We start from the raw sequence: 19,726 nt of genomic DNA, 5'->3' as shown, positions 1-19,726 counted from the left end.
TCTCGGCTGGGACTTTGTGACCAGTGCTCACCAGGTCAGCTGGGGATGGTGGGGTCTGTCCGTCCGATGGACTTACAGCACGGTTCGGGAGTTCGTGGCTGTCTGGTTTGCGCTTCGGAGGGGTTTGGGTCACTCTGTGCTCTACTATTCAGCTCCATTCAGACTGTTCTCTGGCGGTTCTTTGCTGGAACCACAGGGTTTCTCTTAGGTGTTTGACCTTTGGGGTTGGTCCCTTAGTGTGGCTCATTTGCTGGATTCTCGGGGTTTGGCTAACAGTGAGGTTAATGTCCGGGGTGTGTCCTGTGCCCTGGCGGACAGCTGTCTCGGTTCATTCCTTTGTTCGCGGATTGGCCAGTCGTCGCCGACTCGTTTCGTTGGCTCTGCCGGACGTATGGACTCCTGACCATGGACGTCTTCGAGTTGGCGTGGTCTAGGCATCGCCCATTCTATGTGGCGCCCTTACCCGCCTGTGAGGCGTTCACGGTGGATGCCTTTTGGCAGGACTGGTCCAGGTGAGGTGGGGGTACCTGTACCTCTTCTTCCGGTCCAGCTGTTGCTTCAGGTTCTGGCTCGGTTGGAGCCCCTTCCCACGAGAGTAGTCCATATGGTCCCTTGGTGGCCTGCCCAGCTTTATTTTCAGACGCTGCTTGATAGGTGTCCAAACCCGGGGCGTTTTCCCGTGGCTCCACCTCTTTCGGCAGGTCGGACCTGTCCTGTACGTGACTGGTTCAGCCTTCTCCTCGGCTCTTCGCGTCTGGTATTTTGACGCGGGTATCACTATCTCTGTGGTGATCAGGTGGCTTTGTTGACGGTGTCCCACCTGCGAGCTTCGTTTCGGCAAAAGTATGACATTCCTGGTGTTTCTATTCACTTTTTTCTTGCTCTTTGTAGGTTGTCTTCTCTTTCACATCGGGTTGTCTGTCCTTTCATGGGTTTTCAGGACTACAGTTATTTGGTGTTTCTTACTGTCACCTCGTTTTGTGCGGCGCTGGCGGAGTCGCTCCAGCTTGCGTTCAGGATGGACGTCACATCTGCCCCGTTTCGTACGCTTTCTCGTGTTTTGTTTCACCTCCGGCCTGCTCATACGTTGCCCAAGCCATCCTGGTCTTTGATCAGGGTGTCTTCTCAGTTTGTGGTAGCCCCTTCGGTTCAGGTTTCTGCTCTTTGGTACTGGTGGTAGGTTTGTACGTTTGCAGCCTTTCTCCGTCCTTCTGGCGACAGTCGAGACGGCTGCTTTCTGGAGGGATTCTTGGGTTATTGATGCTCGATTGGTTTGGCCGGGGGTGCGTCCTGTTGTCCGGTTGCGCTTTTTGCCGTTACCTGCGTACCGTGTCTGGGGATGCGCTTTGGGTTGATCCGGTTCCCCTCGTTCCCTGTTTCAGGGCTCGGGTCTCCCAGGTCGTCCGCAGAGTTTTTAAGTCTTCCAGCCTGCGGTCTGTCCTTGCGCCCGTGCTGTTCGGATGTTTGCCGCTTTTACTGCTGTGTTGGTGATGTCTAGGTCTCATTTCGGGAGCAGGGATTTGAGGGTCGCACAGGTTCTTGGCCGCCCATTCTTTATGCGTGTCTGCTCCTGTGCGTTCTTGTTGCCTTGGGTCGCAGGTTACAGCCTGTTGTCTCGGCTTCGCGTTGCGGAGTTTGTGGCGGCCGCCTCTCGGGTCAGCCCTTTCTTTTCCTTCTCTTTGGGTATGAGTAGGTGCTCCCCACAGAAAACCAGCGTCGAATGTAATGAAATGCCATTTTCTGGGTGAGCCCCGGAGGCTCCCTGGCAACCCTCCCTCCCACCGGTCGGCAGTTTTTTCGCGTTGGTTGAAGCTTAGCTTCTGAACTGATGCTAGGCAGCCGGCACGGTAGGTCCGGGGCTCCCCCCTCTCCCTCTCAGGGCGGGAGGGCTGCGCGGATGATCGGCGCGGCAGTAAAGTGTGATGTTTGCTCGTTTCCTTGGGATTGTAGGGAGTTTCTACCGCTGTTCGTTTTTTTGTTTCAGTTTTTTACCATGTGGGGTTTGTTTTGTTATACCTACCTTTCTGGGTGCCTAACCCCGGTCGATGGCAGATAAGGAAAACCCCAACCACAAGGGGGGTTTTCCAGGGCCATTGCTCCCTAAAACCTCTCTGAAGGGGCCAGGTTCTGGCGCTGGTCCCTGATAGGTCTGAGCTCCTTAGCTAATGTCCCAGTCTAATATAACATACATTAGCCCGATAAGCTCCAGGGAGCCTCTGGGGCTCACCCAGAAAATGGCGTTTCATTACATTCAACGCTGGTTTTTTAATCACCCGAAAATTATTATGGACTTGCTTCTATGTGCAGTGTTTTGTACTAGTTTACTGTTGGTTACCAGTTCTTTCCTAACTGCATGTCTAACTTCTGCTTCTTCTTGGTCATTTCTGGTTTTGACCTCCGACCACACTTCCTTGATTCTCATTTTCTCTTTTACAACTTGTAGATTCGTCTCTTTAATTTCCTCATTGCACTTTTCTAGTTCTTTATTAACCTCCTCTATGCGAGTTGTTCATTAACTTTCTCTTTGCATATCATTGCCTAACTAAGTTAGCCCTCAGTGTTCCTTGGAGTTGTTCACCATGAGTATTTTCTTGTTAATTTTTGTCTAATTCACCTTTTTTCTTCACCTTTTACCTTTCACCTTTTTCTTTCTCTTTTTTCCTTTTTCAATTCACCTTTTAAAAATTTCTAATTTTCTAATTCACTAATTTAATTTCTAATTCTAATTCTAATTAATTTCTAATTCTAATTCTAATTAATAATTTTCTAATTCCTTGATTTGTTCTTCCCGTCTCTTTACCTTGTCCATTAATGCAGTAATTTTCTGACCTTGCTGGAGAACACTTTCTTTTAAAGTACGAAGCTCATCCTTGAGAGCTCCATTTTCTTCTTCTAATTCAAGTACTATTTCTTTATACTTATTTAGGAGGTTCTCAATAATCTCTAACCTGCCAAGAAAACCTCCTTTCAATATATCTTGTGGTGAGAATCCTTTGAAACAATCATCTGTTGGTGTGTTTACCTTTCTGTGGTGGAGGCCATTTTTGTTATTGACGATAGTTTGTTATGTAATATAAACTTTTCCAACACAGAATTTTCCCTCGCTTTCACTTATTACTTGTATCTTATTTACTTGTAAACTTCCCTATACCTTTATGTAATCTGGGGGACACCCTCAACCTGTTCCCAATACTTATGCAATTTGATATTCTTGAAGCCTGCCTCCTGACGCTGCTGAACTGTGTATCCGAGGTGGTGCTTTTGATATTTTCTTGGTTGCTCGGGTGCCACCTCATACCCAAGCGCACCACTACCTATTATTCAATATTTTCAGAGTCCTACTCGATACCTGCTTGATAGGTTTCTGGGAGTTCTTCTACTCCCCAAGCCCGGCCCGAGGCCAGGCTTGACTCATGACAGCTTGGTCCACCAAGCTGTTGGCTTGGAGCGGCCCGCATGCCCACATATCCACCCCAGCCCAGTTGCTCCAGCACTCCTTGGAGAAAAATGATCTAGTTTTCCCTTAAAGATGTCTACGGTTGTTCCGGCAAAATTTCTCATACTCGCTGGGAGGATGTTGAACAATCGTCTATCTCTGATCTTTATACAGTGCTCTCTGATTGTGCTTATGGCACCCCTGCTCTTCACTGGTTCTATTCTGCATTTTCTTCCATATCGTTCACTCCAGTATGTTGCTATTTTACTGTATAGACTTGGGACCTAGCTCTCCAGTATTTTACATGATATATATATCAATAATATACACATCAACTTTCTAGTGAGTACATTTGGAGAGCTTTAAAACGATCCCAATAATTTAGGTGCTTTATGGCGTCTATGTACGCCATATATGTTCTCTGTATTCCCTCTATTTCAGCAATCTCCCCCACTCTGAAGGGGGAAATGAGTACTGAGCAATACTCAAGACGGGACAGTACAAGTGATTTGTATAGTACAATCATTGTGATGGGTTTCGTGAATTTGAAAGTTTCTCGTAATTCATCCTATCATTCTTATGGTTGTCGCAATATTTGCTTGGTTATGCTCCCTAAACGTTAGGTCGTCAGACATCATTATTCCCGAATCCTTTACATGCTGCTTTCCTACTATTAGGTAGATTTGATTGTGTTTTGTTCCCTGTATTATGTTTAAGGTCTTCATTTTTACCGTACCCGAGTACCTGGACTTTATTAGTCGTTGTCAATGGGATGCGACACCCTCTTAAACGATGGACATGCCACATGCCCCCTCCCCCCCCCCCCAAAAAAGTGATATTTCACTCGAAGACTTATTTTTATCATAATATACCGACACTGCCACACAACCTCCTGGTCTGATCCATTTTCTCGGCCTCGACACTAAAGAATGGGAAAATAATAATACAAAATTATTCTTTACTTACACTTTTCTTTCTTTTCCCCATTTCCTCTACATTTTCTTTCACAGATGTAAACAGTCCTCATTATTTCCATATGTTCCTTTGTAAGTGTCAAATGCTTTATTCAATTTCCAAAATCACAAATAGCAAGGGTATAAAAAGATAAAGCTACATTACGACACATTACCTTATAAGGTGAAGGTGATGTGCCAAAAATAGTAAAAATAAATAGTAGTAATGGCAGTATTAGCATAATACTGCCATCATAATACATATTACCACTACACCACAGTCTCCGTGGTGTAGTGGTAAGACACTCGCCTGGCGTTCCGCGAGCGCTATGTCATGGGTTCGTATCCTGGCCGGGGAGGATTTACTGGGCGCAATTCCTTAACTGTAGCCTCTGTTTAACGCAACAGTAAAATGTGTACTTGGATGAAAAAACGATTCTTCGCGGCAGGGGATCGTATTCCAGGGACCATAGGATTAAGGACTTGCCCGAAACGCTACGCGTACTAGTGGCTGTACAAGAATGTAACAACTCTTGTATATATCTCAAAAAAAAAAAAAAAAAATAAAAAAAAAAAAAATAAATATAAGGAGGCTAAAACAGAGCAGGAAAGCTGATCATACTAGTTTTAATCTTGAATGCTCGTAACAGCTGACAGTATGTTGCCAGCATCCAAGGTCTCAGATTTTTGACCAAGAGAACACCATTACAATCACTAAGTGAAGCCGGGATACCACATTTCCTCTGTTGTGAAGAGAGTGACATCCCCAAAGTCTGCTAAAAAATATGAATATAATACTAAGCTCACTCAGTACCTACATCAATATTAAACTCCTTTGTTTAGAGGCTGTAACCAATGGGAGGGAGCCGGTCGGTCGAGCGGACAGCACGCTGGACTTGTGATCCTGTGGTCCTGGGTTCGATCCCAGGCGCCGGCGCGAAACAATGGGCAAAGTTTCTTTCACCCTATGCCTCTGTTACCTAGCAGTAAAATAGGTACCTGGGTGTTAGTCAGCTGTCACGGGCTGCTTCCTGGGGGTGGAGGCCTGGTCGAGGACCGGGCCGCGGGGACACTAAAGCCCCGAAATCATCTCAAGATAACCTCAAGAAGTCACAAGAGGTCATCGGCATGTAACACTTTTCTCCAGCCATTACATTGTACCTCAATTTATTGCTTAGTACTTTCCCACAGTTATATTTTAAACTTAAATATGTTTAGGCTTCAATACAAATTATTTAAAAATTATCAACTTTTTGAAATACAAATAAATTGAATTACAAATGTAAAAACCCACGTGGAGGAAGTGCAAGTATAATGGTGGTGATGTGTGATGTACTGACCTGGCACCACAACTTGAGAGGCGAGCACCAAGGAGCAGAGGGTCCGGGAGCAGTGCCACCACCAGAGGGAGCACGGTACAGGTGTGGCCAAGGACACACAAGCACACACAGGCAGGAGCAAGCAGACAAGAAAGTACTAGGTGAGTGCACTATGTCCTGGGACACTAAAAAGGCCCATAGCATATCCCAAAGAGGTCACAGTATCACATCTTTTGGAAGTTAGTTTTCAAGATATGTTAATTAATGGTTCTACAGTAAATATAAAAAGTCCAGATTATTAAGAAATTAGGCATGATGTCCCGTTGCTGAATCTCAGAGCTATAAATATCCAACATATAAAACATGCTATTTCTTCTATTGGTAATATTTCTTTTTAACATTTGAGAGAAATTTATATAAAAATCTATCAACAGTCATGAAAAGGCATATACAAATTAAGTTTTTAAGGAGACTAATATTCTCAACCTTCAAGGTAATGTTTGTATTCACTGGCTAATGAATCCGACAGACAACAAGAGAACATCATGAATTTGGCAAATTAAACAAGGACACTTACATCTAACAATGAATCCCTTCAGTAGCTACAATTTGTCCCCGAATAAACCGAAAGAAAAACCGATTAGACTGACCATGTAACCCGTGACATCAGGAATATGCTACCTAGCAGAGAATGGAGCATGACTAAACAAAAACATGGTATCAACTTAATTTTGTGACCAGATTTGTTGCAAAATATTACTGAATTATTTATGAGCATCATTAAGATCAATTCTTACAGAATAACATTTAGCCATATGTTGACCAAGTACTCAAGTCTTCAGAAACCTTAATGAAAATAGGGAAGATAATTTTGCACATAGATTTGATTTTAGTTAAATTTTATATTATGTAGGCCTACAGTAAATTGCACATCACAGTGATAGAACTGCTTACAGCCGTAACAATAATTAAAATGTTCTAGATGCTAATGTTGTTCAGCAACATTAGCAGATGTTGTTAATGTTGTATTTGAATTTTGTTTCTTAATACTTCCCACGTAAGTTTAATACACATACTAAAAAAGAGGACCAATCTCATCACAAGTTCATACAAAATGCAGAAGACTGCTTGAAATTACTCCATAAGATTGTGATCTTAAGAATGTGTTAGTCTTATATCAATTTCTTTGGGGATGTTATACTTACAACACAGTGGATAACTAAGCCACATCAGTATTACAAAAATTAATTGAAATGTGATCTCTAAAGTATATTACATATCTAATACATCTACTGTACTTCAATTGGTTAAATAAAATACAGTACAGTATATCCATTGTCTAAATAAAAAATAATTGTGTGGAAGCACTCGCATGTACAGTGTATGTATAGTATATATACAGATTATAGACATAATACACAGCATACATAACAAGGAACTTACCAGTCTAAGGTGTTAATATTCAGCTCAGAATTCCTTGGAGAAAATATGCAAAGTACTGTATAGCACATTTGACATAAATGGATATGCTTTCAGGTTGCATGCCCCTAGTTCAAGAACCATGACACCTCAGTGCCTTAACTAAGTTGTCTAAGGTATTAATGTGATCTTACAGAGACATGCACAGTTCATTTACATACATTTTGTCAGCATGCAGTTTTCATGCAGTGATGATAATGAGTATTTTACAAGTATTGATTCAGCACTAACTACTCAGGCTAACTAGTGCATGTGTGGATTTGGACAGAGTTAGAAGAAAATGTAAAATAAAGAACATAGAAACAGACTGAAATAGCAAATTATAATAAATCAGGATGACTCGGGTTCTGATAAAAAGATCAAGAACATATTAGTGACAAATGTATAAAATGATAATATAAAAATCAAATGAATACTCCCTAAACAGGACAACTCAACCAATATTCAAATAATGTAAAAACTGTTTGAAATGAAAACAATTGAAACCAATCATAAATATACTGTAACTTGTATTTTTTTGTTTTTAAATATTAAAACAATACCTACAAGCTTTCAATGCATAAATATATTGATGTATTTACTATAACCCATAATATTTATTTGACAATATGAAAAGTTATCATGCATGATATCTTTTATATCAAAGTCAACCACTTACCAGCTGGCCGTGCAGCATTCCAACCACCTGGCGGAGGGGCTGGGAAAGGTGTGGGTCCTCCTGGAGGTGCTGGAATTCCTGGTGGCGGTGGCGGCCCTCTTACACCAGGAGGCAAAGGAGGCGGAGGGGCACCCATACCAGGAAAAGGTGGTGGTGGTGGTGGTCCACCCATTCCTGGTGGGGGTGGTGGTGGCGGTGGTCCACCCATTCCTGGCATGGGTGGTGGTGGTGGTGGTCCACCCATTCCTGGCATGGGTGGTGGCGGTGGTGGTCCACCCATTCCTGGCATGGGTGGTGGCGGTGGTGGTCCACCCATTCCTGGCATGGGTGGTGGTGGTGGTCCACCCATTCCTGGCATGGGTGGTGGCGGTGGTGGTGGTCCACCCATTCCTGGCATGGGTGGTGGTGGTGGTGGTGGCCCAAACATTCCTGGCATGGGTGGTGGTGGTGGTGGTGGTCCACCCATTCCTGGCATGGGTGGTGGTGGTGGTGGTGGTGGTCCACCCATTCCTGGCATGGGTGGTGGTGGTGGTGGTCCACCCATTCCTGGCATGGGTGGTGGTGGTGGTGGTCCAAACATTCCTGGCATGGGTGGTGGTGGTGGTGGCCCAAACATTCCTGGTGGTGGCGGTGGAGGTGGGGGCGGTCCACCCATTCCTAGAGATGGAGGAGGAGGTGGAGGTGGAGGTGGTGGTGGTGGTGGGGGGGGAGGCCCACCCATTCTAGGTAGTAGAGACAGAGAAGGAAGCATGCTTGGGACAGGTGGAGGAGGGGGTTGTGGAGGTGCAAAGAGTCCAGAAGGCGATAAAGGTATTTCCATCCCTTGCATTCCAGAAGGTTGCTGCTGTAAAGGAAACAGGCCAGTATCCATGCACTTTATAGGGGAGGTTGAAGCATCGGCCACACCTTTTTCTGTAGGTGGGGGAGGGGGAGGGGGAGGAGGGGGCAGTGACTGAGGGCCATTAGAAGCTGCAATTTTGCTTGGAGAGGTAGGCGAGTCAAAGTCTGCCTTTGTCTTGGCAGTGAGTTCCTGAAATAAAATTTAGTACTGTACTTCAATAATGAACTTTGTTATAAACAGATATTGTAGAACCTAACAACATCAGGAAATGCAAAGGATATAGTGCAAGGATAAGGCTCCTATAAGCAGTGAAACCTCGGTCTACAAATGCGCCAAGGTTTTTTCATTTTTTCTTTGCTGGAAGAACTGTAAAGTTTTGCTGAAAAGACTCGCTCAGATAAAGCTGTAGCAAATTGTCATGTTAACCTTTTTAATGACAATGTGATGTATCACTACAGACAAGTGTTAAAACAGGGAGAAATTCGTTTCTTTAATCAGATTCTTAGTGAGACAAACAAGCAGTTAGCCACTGTCAGGCATGTGGTATGAAGGCATACCACAAACTGTGGTATGCCTACAAAACATAGAAGAGAGTACCCCAGAAATATCATCACTGCCTGATTTTATAATGGAAGGGGCCTCTCTGTCCAAACACTGACACCCCCTGCTCCTCACCTTCCATATGCCAACAAAACTCCTCAATAAAGGTAAGGTACAGTAAAATGTAAAAGAAATCTGTATAAAATGTATTTTTATTTAAATATTTTTGGGTGTGTGGAATGAATTAATTAAATTTACATAATTTCTTATAAGAAGTCTCGGTGGTGTAGTGGTAAGACACTCGCCTGGCGTTCCGCGAGCGCTATGTCATGGGTTCGTATCCTGGCCGGGGAGGATTTACTGGGCGCAATTCCTTAATTGTAGCCTCTGTTTAACGCAACAGTAAAATGTGTACTTGGATGAAAAAACGATTCTTCGCGGCAGGGGATCGTATTCCAGGGACCTGCCCGAAACGCTACGCGTACTAGTGGCTGTACAAGAATGTAACAACTCTTGTATATCTCAAAAAAATATTTGATTCGGTGTACAAATGTTTGGTTTACGATCCGTTTCTTGGAATGGATTAAATTTGGTGACCAAGGTTCCACTGCACAAGAATTTTTTGTTTACTTGTAATTGTTTTTCTATGCACTGGAAGCTTGTCATATTTAATGGCTGTGCAGCATTGTGGTTAAGGTCAGGAAGCATCACCATGTTATTAAAACCTAGCTGAATACCACACTTGCTTTTGGTGCAAAAATCTTCACATCCATCAGTAATGCAAACAATGTGCATTAACTTAGTATCCAGTCATATTTTCACATCTTTTGGGTTACCTAATTTATTCAAATGCCCTTCATAAACTATACAGAACCTCTCTCAATAGGTTATCTTGAGATGATTTCGGGGCTTTTAGTGTCCCCGTGGCCCGGTCCTCGACCAGGCCTCCACCCCCAGGAAGCAGCCCGTGACAGCTGACTAACACCCAGGTACCTATTTACTGCTAGGTAACAGGGGCATTCAGGGTGAAAGAAACTTTGCCCATTTGTTTCTGCCTCGTGCGGGAATCGAACCCGCGCCACAGAATTAAGAGTCCTGCGCGCTATCCACCAGGCTACGAGGCCCCATAGGTAGCCACATTAAGTGCTTAGACAATTAGGCTATTGCACTATTAAAATTTCAAGTTTCCTATACTAGACCAGTAGCAGTTCAGCCTCTACCTCTATCTTTTTTGTAGGATAAAGTAGATAATAATTAAAACATGGATGAAACAATGAAACAAAGCAATGAATGAATAATAAATGCATAAATTACCTGAATTGCAGCTACTGTTTGGAGTTTCTCCAGTTCCAACTCAAGTTCTCTGATCTTGTGCTCGTACTGGCATAGCTTTTCTGCCTGTTCACCTCTCATGTTGAACAGAGAGACCTCCTGGTCACGCTCTATCTGATCTAGGGACTCCTTGTGCTCCCGCTTAAGACCCATCACAACTTGCTGAAATTCTAAAAATTGAGCAGGTTACCAGTGAAATTTGGGATTTCTTTTAAACAAGGGCAGAAATCTTTAATAAATACAGGAAGCCTCTTAATTTTATGCTATACAATTCAGCACAATTTTTAAAAGATAATAAACTTTATTGTTTCTTACATGCATAGTTAACTGAAGTCCTAATATATTTGGTTGATTTGTATCAAACAATGTAACAAATTATACACTTTACTCATTGGGTGTTCATAATCATTAACAATATGTACTTGGAAATATTAAAAATTTAGTCTTGCTTTGCATTTATGATTTAATCAAGAATGAATTCTACATTAACACTTTTGTTGCCCCGGCGGGTGACCCGCTGCGCAGCTCAAGGTCGGCTGAGCGGTGTACGTGAGCTCTTCACCACCCACAAACGTTTATACTCTTTTTAGCTTTCCGACCTCAATTTTCATACTACATCATTCAATTTGGTATCAAATTGTTCACAATAGAATGCTTAAAAGGAATATGTGCATATAAGAACAAGTACGTCTCACTTTCCTATACTTTAGACCCACCGCACACAGCAAGGTAGGCCGAGAGCTCACCACCACCCACAAATGTTTATACATATTTTAGCTTTCAGACTTGACCTCAACTTTCATGTTACGTCATTCAATTTGGTATAAAATTGTTTGCAATAGAATGCTGTAACGGGATATTTGCATAAAAAATATACAAGCCTCACTTTTCAGTACTTTCGACAAAAACTCAATATCTTTTCCCTCATACACGTTTCTTTCAATGCTTTCATCATGGATTGGCTCTGTTCTTGATCAATATCCATCTGGAAGTCAATTTGCAGTGTTTATAAAACTGGTAACAACAAATACCTGAAATAAAATAACCAGAATGGGGAAACTTTTTTGACTCGAGGGAATGTCACAGCTGTCATGAGCGAGGTCACAAGAAAAGTGAGCCTCCAGCGTGGGTGAGTGCCCACACGGCGGGGTCAGGATGCCACGTGGAGTATACAGAGAATGAGAAGAAGTTGGAGCTCATTTTAAAACTCCCACAGAATTCAAACAATAAATGGAATTTCTACAAATTTTTAAAATTAATGATGCCATTTGTGTCATCAGGGATACTCCATATTTTGGTTCCGAGACGGAATGTGCGACATCGGGCAGCGAAAGTGTTAAATTAATATTCACAAATTTTTCATTACTACTCATTTAGTAAACTAAGTGGCAGCAGTGTGTGTGTGTGTGTGTGTCTACCACTTATTTTAAACATTTTTCTTAAAACAAAAAAAAATATTTATTTCTTTACAGTCCACTGCCTTAATGCCGCTGCCCACTGGATGGGGGGGGGTAGGACAAACATATCAATTATGACACTAGCTCTCCACATATGTCAGTTGTTTACTTTAGTAACTGGACCTGTGGTCGATCTCGAACCCAATGATGATGTAACGACGGGTATTGAATTTTGTAATTAGCTTATCAAGATTGTAACTTGCTTAGCTAAATGAATTGTGGGGTTCAGCTCCTGAGCCTATTATGTGCCTCTAACCCTTTCCACTACTGCCCACAAGATGGGTATAGGGTGCATAATAAATGAACTAAACTAAAACGGAGGTGAGCATTCCACTCCAATTAATATTCCAGACATCCCTGTGCAGAGGAATCTTAGCAGATATATGGATAAAGGCAAACATAGTACTAATTTATAAAAATGATAAGAGGAACCACTAAATTACAGACCATTAACAGGTATGATAGTCAAAACACTAGAAAAACAGTTAAAGCCAAATGGATTGAACACCTAGAGAGTAATGACATAATAACGGACAAACAGTATGGTTTTCGAACAGGAAGATCCTTGCATACGAATCTACTTAGTTTTTATGATTGAGCCACAGAGATACTATAGGAAATAGGTGGTTGAGTTGACTATTACTCTGGCCTAAAAAAAAAACCAGCGTTAAATGTAATGAAATGCCATTTTCTGGGTGAACCCCAGAGGCTCCCTGGAGCTATCGGACTGATATGCGATATATTAGTCTAGGGCATTAGTTGATGGAGTTCAGCCTACCTCGAGCCAAAACCTGGCCCCCCCCCCCCCTCAGAGAGGCACAGGGAGCAATGACCTATGGAAAACCCACTTGTGGTTGGGGTATTCCTTGTCTGCCATCGATTGAGGTTAGGCACCAAGAAAGGTAGGTATAACAAAAACCCCCACTTCGTAAGAAAATTGCAACCAAAGACCGAACAGGGAGGCAGAACTCCCCCAACTCTCAAGGAAACAAGCAAACGTCATACACCGCCGCTACGCTGCTTATCCGTGCAGCCCTCCCCTCCCTGGGAGGGGGGAACCCCAGACCCACAGTGCCGGCTACTAACACCCCAGTTCAGAGGCCAAGCATCAAATGTAAAACGGAACTGCCAACGGGAGGAAGGGAGGGGTACCAGGGAGCCTACGGGGTTCACCCAGAAAATGGAATTTCATTACATTTAACGCTGGTTTTTTGTGGGGAGCCCCTTCAGCTCCCTTGAGCTACATAAACAAAGGTAAGTAAAAGAGGGACTTACCCGAGACAGAGCCACCACATGCTCCTCAATGCTATGTCGAGACAACTGCCTGCAATCTGTAACCAAAGCAGCCAGCCCCCCAAACTAGCCACAAACCAGACCAGTCCAATCTACTGGAAGAGGCAGAGCTGTGGAAAATGCCCCGGGTTCGGACACAGAGCCGGCAGCGCCCAAAATCAAGGCTGGGCTGGCCATCAAGGAGCCACTAGGACGACTATCCTGTGGGAAGATCCCAACTGAGCAAGAACCCAAAGCTACAGCTGGACCAGGGGGAAATAGGTACAGGTAACCCCCACCTCAGCAAGTCCTGCCAAAAGGCATCCACCGCAAAGGCTCCGCAGTCGAGGAAGGGCGCCACAAATATCGAGAGACACCGACAACGCTGATGCAAAGAGGTCCACCACAGGGAGCCAGTATGGCCGGCAGAGCCCTACTGAAGGGGTCGGCGTCAACCGTCCATTCCATGGACAGTAGAATAAACTGAGATGGGCCTTCTGCCAGGATGTTGGACACTTCCCGGATCTGAACTGCACGAAGAGCCAAACCCCGAGAAACCAGCAGACGAGCCACTCGAAGCGACCAGCCCCAAAAAGCCAAGGATTGAAGAGAACCCCATGGGGTTCAGGCAATGAACCACTGGAAAGCAGTCCGAATGGAGCTGTATTTATTTATTTATTTATTTATATACAAGAAGGTACAGTGGGTTTGTGAAAATACATAGCATAGTACAGTATTTACAATCTTGTAAAGCCACTAGTACGTGCAGCGTTTCGGGCAGGTACTTAATCTAACAAATAATTTTAAGTAGGTAAATTCTATCAGAATTAATAAAATGATAACAAATACATTGCAAGAAAAAAATTGTATTGTGAAGCCCCGAGAGACCCGCTTCAGAGCGAGAGATATTGAAGCGGATCAAGAGTCCTACACAAGGCCCAGTCAGGTTTGACCCAGGGACGGAACCAAATGGGACTTCAGCCAGTTCATCAGGAACCCAGACCTGGCGAACCGAGAAAGAACCACCCCTCCGGTGAGCAGACAAGGAGACTGGGTGGGAGCCCACAACAACCATGCGTCGAGGTGGGCCAACACCCGAATACCGAGCAGATGTAGAAAGCCACTATGAACCGAGTAAGACAAGGAAAACACGAGGTGTCAGAAGCCAGCTGAAGGAAACAATAAAAACAAGAAGCGTGCTGCCCCACCAAGAACCAACCCAGTCCCCGAACCCCAGATGAAGTGGATCATGCTAATATGCTATCCAAAAGGCCATACACATCACTCAATAACTTTGACTCAAGAAGAAAGATCTGGGGCAGAGTCATCCAGAATCCAGCAGTACAGACAAATCCAAAAGGAACCAAAGATCCGCACAGTCCCGATGCGGAACTGGACCAAGGTGACTCGATGGAGCGGAGGGGAAGAAGCCTGCCCTGCCAACCCCACCAGCCCCAAATCCCCCGAAAGGAGGAGCTGCCCAATGCCACCACAGGCCGGAGGACACGACCCGAACTGCCCAGGAACCGCGGGACCAAGAGTGGGTAAAGAAAGCCACCCTCCTTTCAAGTGCCCTGTCAACAGGGCGACCTGCGTAGGGACCAGTGTCACCTCCGAGGGAAAATATATATTAAAACAAAAGAAACAGAAAAAGCAAGAAGCCGACTTACGAGCAGAGCGAGCACTGCGCCGACCAGACTAAGACTGCTTTGGAGGCGGCACCGGCACAAAAGCTGTACTATAAGCCCACCTCAAGCCAAAGCCCTGGCACGACCACAAAACTCATGACAAGACCAAGAAGTGCAATCTGCAAACCAGGAAAACCCCGGAAACTCCAGAAGAGGCAATACCGGGGCGCACAGGAGGAACCACCAAGGACCACCCGTACACAAAAGGGGAAAACTCGAGAGGAAGAAAACCTCCAAAAAACAAAATCGAAGAACCCAAAGACCCCGGAAACTAACCCAGGGGGGTGAGCTCTAACCACATTTGCCAGCGGAATGCACCACAAAAATGAAGGGCAAAACACATGACCCAGACAGAACCCCCGGCGAAAACAACCAGAAAACTGGCCAAAAATTGTGGGTCAAAAGGCATGGGAGTAAGCAGAGCACACCAGCACAGACACTGGGCTCAAAAACCAGGGTCCAGAACCAAAACACAAACACAAAACCAGGTGCAAAAAAAAAAAAAAATACCCAAACGGTCCCAGAGGAACAGAAAGGACAGAACACCCCATAAGAAAGAGCAAAACAGAGCCATGGCAACGGGAGAATAAAAAAAACTCCAGACCGAGGCAAAAAACTGCCCCAAAAATGTGACCGCACACTCCCAGGCACATGTAAACCAACTGCAGCACTGCCCTGGTGGCCAGGCTGGGAAGTGCCTGCAAAATGATAATGGCCACCAAAACAAAAGGAGAAGCAACTGACGTAAGGGAACCGAAATCATGCCAGCAAATATGGGGAATATAGTAGATGGGAGGAGGAACAACTCTTCCCCCCCCTTCCCCCCCCACCTTCCCCCAGAATGCTCAAAGCCCAAGCAGCGGCAAACAGCCCCAGAACTGCAAGCAGACTCCCGCATAGCCCCAGGAACCATTCAACAGAGGCCACGGGGCAGAGCCGACCTCCACACCCACTACGCCCTCTACCCTATGAAACTCCAACTGGCCTCAAGGCATGGTAAATGCCGAGCAGCATGAACCCCTACAGAAGTGGGGTCCTGAAGGCACTATGAAAGAGAACCCTGGCACCCAGGGGTAGTACTTACAGGGTGCTTAGGGAAGGCAGCACTAAGCACATGCAGCCCCAGTACACTCATGTTACACCTGTCCACCACCACCACCACAACACAGCAGGAAACACCACTAAGGCAAAATACTGCCAAGAAATTGAAGCCAGAGTTGACGACCACCCCAGATCACATCAGCCAATGAACTGGGGTGTGAGTAACCGGTGCGGGAGTTCAGGGCTCCACCCTCCCCCATCTCATGGAGGGGAGGGCTGCGCAGACAAGTGACGCAGCGGCAGTGTGTGACGTTTGCTCATTTCCTTGAGAGTTGGGGGAGTTCTGCTCCCAGTTCAGTCTTCGGTTACAAGGTTCTTGCCAAGTGGGGGTTTGTTATGTTATGCCTACCTTTCTCGATGCCTAACCTCAGTCGATGGCAGACAAGAAATACCCCCAACCACAGGGAAGGGGTTCAACCATAGGTCATTGCTCTCTGTGCCTCTGAGGGGGCCAGGTTCTGGCTCGTAATCCCTGGTAGGCTGAACTCCATCGACTAATGCCTTGGACTAATATAATGCATATCAGTCTGATAGCTCCAGAGAGCCATGTGGTGGGACAGAATCCCACACAAGAGGCTGTTCTGGAAACTGGAACATGCTGGAGGGGTGACAGGAAATCTTCTGATATGGATGAAAATTTTTCTAACTGACAGACAGACGAGGACAGTAATCAGAGTGACTGAAGGAGTGTTACTAGCAAAGTACCACAGGATTCAGTTCTTGCACCAGTAATGTTCATCATCTACATAAAGAATCTACCAGAAGGAATACAGAATTATATGAACATGTTTGCGGATGATAAGATACTGGGGAAGATAGGAGACGCAAACGATTGTAATGCCCTTCAAATTGATCAGGATAAAATAAGTGCTTGGAGCATCAAGTGGCAAATGGAATTCAAAGTGAATAAATGCAATGTTATGGAATATGAAATTGGAGAAAATAAATCATGAGCACAAATAAACTTGAAAAGGTACAATGGCATGCTACAAAATGACTTCTGGAACTGGAAAAACAAGAATTACGAAGAGAGACTATAGACGTTAAACATGCCAAAACTAGAAGATAGAAGAAAGAGAGAAGATATGATCACCACTTACAAAATACTAACAGGAATCTACCAAATTGACAAAGAGGAATTCCTGAAATCAGCAACTTCATGAACAAGAGGATGCAGATTCAAGCTAAGGAAATAAAGGTGCCGAAAAAAATATTAAAGTTTTCTTTTGCAGAGTGATAGACGGTTGGAACAGTTGGCACCACCATGGTGTAGTCTCCTGAGCACCAGTTGGCACCACCATGGTGTAGTCTCCCGAGCACCAGTTGGCACCACCATGGTGTAGGCTCCCGAGCACCAGTTGGCACCACCATGGTGTAGGCTCCCGAGCACCAGTTGGCACCACCATGGTGTAGTCTCCCGAGCACCAGTTGGCACCACCATGGTGTAGTCTCCCGAGCACCAGTTGGCACCACCATGGTGTAGGCTCCCGAGCACCAGTTGGCACCACCATGGTGTAGGCTCCCGAGCACCAGTTGGCACCACCATGGTGTAGGCTCCCAAGCACCAGTTGGCACCTCCTTGGTGTAGGCTCCCAAGCACCAGTTGGCACCACCTTGGTGTAGGCTCCCAAGCACCAGTTGGCACCACCATGGTGTAGGCTCCCAAGCACCAGTTGGCACCACCTTGGTGTAGGCTCCCAAGCACCAGTTGGCACCACCATGGTGTAGGTTCCCAAGCACCAGTTGGCACCACCATGGTGTAGGCTCCCAAGCACCAGTTGGCACCACCATGGTGTAGGTTCCCAAGCACCAGTTGGCACCACCATGGTGTAGGCTCCCAAGCACCAGTTGGCACCACCATGGTGTAGGCTCCCAAGCACCAGTTGGCACCACCATGGTGTAGGCTCCCAAGCACCAGTTGGCACCACCATGGTGTAGGCTCCCAAGCACCAGTTGGCACCACCATGGTGTAGGCTCCCAAGCACCAGTTGGCACCACCATGGTGTAGGCTCCCAAGCACCAGTTGGCACCACCATGGTGTAGGCTCCCAAGCACCAGTTGGCACCACCATGGTGTAGGCTCCCAAGCACCAGTTGGCACCACCATAGTGTAGGCTCCCAAGCACCAGTTGGCACCACCATGGTGTAGGCTCCCAAGCACCAGTTGGCACCACCATGGTGTAGGCTCCCAAGCACCAGTTGGCACCACCATGGTGTAGGCTCCCAAGCACCAGTTGGCACCACCTTGGTGTAGGCTCCCAAGCACCAGTTGGCACCACCATGGTGTAGGCTCCCAAGCACCAGTTGGCACCACCATGGTGTAGGCTCCCAAGCACCAGTTGGCACCACCATGGTGTAGGCTCCCAAGCACCAGTTGGCACCACCATGGTGTAGGCTCCCAAGCACCAGTTGGCACCTCCTTGGTGTAGGCTCCCAAGCACCAGTTGGCACCACCATGGTGTAGGCTCCCAAGCACCAGTTGGCACCTCCTTGGTGTAGGCTCCCAAGCACCAGTTGGCACCACCATGGTGTAGTCTCCCAAGCACCAGTTGGCACCACCATGGTGTAGGCTCCCAAGCACCAGTTGGCACCACCATGGTGTAGGCTCCCAAGCACCAGTTGGCACCTCCTTGGTGTAGGCTCCCAAGCACCAGTTGGCACCACCTTGGTGTAGGCTCCCAAGCACCAGTTGGCACCACCATGGTGTAGGCTCCCGAGCACCAGTTGGCACCACCATGGTGTAGGCTCCCAAGCACCAGTTGGCACCACCTTGGTGTAGGCTCCCAAGCACCAGTTGGCACCACCATGGTGTAGGCTCCCAAGCACCAGTTGGCACCACCATGGTGTAGGCTCCCATGCACCAGTTGGCACCACCATGGTGTAGGCTCCCAAGCACCAGTTGGCACCACCATGGTGTAGGCTCCCAAGCGCCAGTTGGCACCACCTTGGTGTAGGCTCCCAAGCACCAGTTGGCACCACCATAGTGTAGGCTCCCAAGCACCAGTTGGCACCACCATGGTGTAGGTTCCGAAGCACCAGTTGGCACCACCATGGTGTAGGCTCCCAAGCACCAGTTGGCACCACCATGGTGTAGGCTCCCAAGCACCAGTTGGCACCACCATGGTGTAGGTTCCAAAGCACCAGTTGGCACCACCATGGTGTAGGCTCCCAAGCACCAGTTGGCACCACCATGGTGTAGGCTCCCAAGCACCAGTTGGCACCACCATGGTGTAGGTTCCAAAGCACCAGTTGGCACCACCATGGTGTAGGCTCCCAAGCACCAGTTGGCACCACCATGGTGTAGGCTCCCAAGCACCAGTTGGCACCTCCTTGGTGTAGGGTCCCAAGCACCAGTTGGCACCACCTTGGTGTAGGCTCCCAAGCACCAGTTGGCACCTCCTTGGTGTAGGCTCCCAAGCACCAGTTGGCACCACCATGGTGTAGGCTCCCAAGCACCAGTTGGCACCACCTTGGTGTAGGCTCCCAAGCACCAGTTGGCACCACCATGGTGTAGGCTCCCAAGCACCAGTTGGCACCACCTTAGTGTAGGCTCCCAAGCACCAGTTGGCACCACCATGGTGTAGGCTCCCAAGCACCAGTTGGCACTACCATGGTGTAGGCTCCCAAGCACAACTCCTTACTCCCTACACT

The 19,726-nt window shown here is 46.3% G+C and overlaps 1 protein-coding gene across 1 annotated transcript in view; it reads right to left on the bottom strand.

The window, feature by feature from the left end:
* LOC123773279 (uncharacterized) overlaps positions 1-19,726 on the bottom strand; it is a gene marked incomplete in the record, with an annotated part of 416,855 nt that overhangs the window by 192,987 nt on the left and 204,142 nt on the right. Inside the window, 2 exon segments of the mRNA XM_069317846.1 lie at positions 7,846-8,875; positions 10,541-10,728. Coding sequence (XP_069173947.1) covers positions 7,846-8,875; positions 10,541-10,728 — 1,218 coding nt within the window.

This window comes from Procambarus clarkii, chromosome 89 (assembly GCF_040958095.1).
Source record: "Procambarus clarkii isolate CNS0578487 chromosome 89, FALCON_Pclarkii_2.0, whole genome shotgun sequence".
Lineage (NCBI taxonomy): Eukaryota > Metazoa > Arthropoda > Malacostraca > Decapoda > Cambaridae > Procambarus > Procambarus clarkii.
This window is presented reverse-complemented; position numbering and strand designations above follow the sequence as displayed.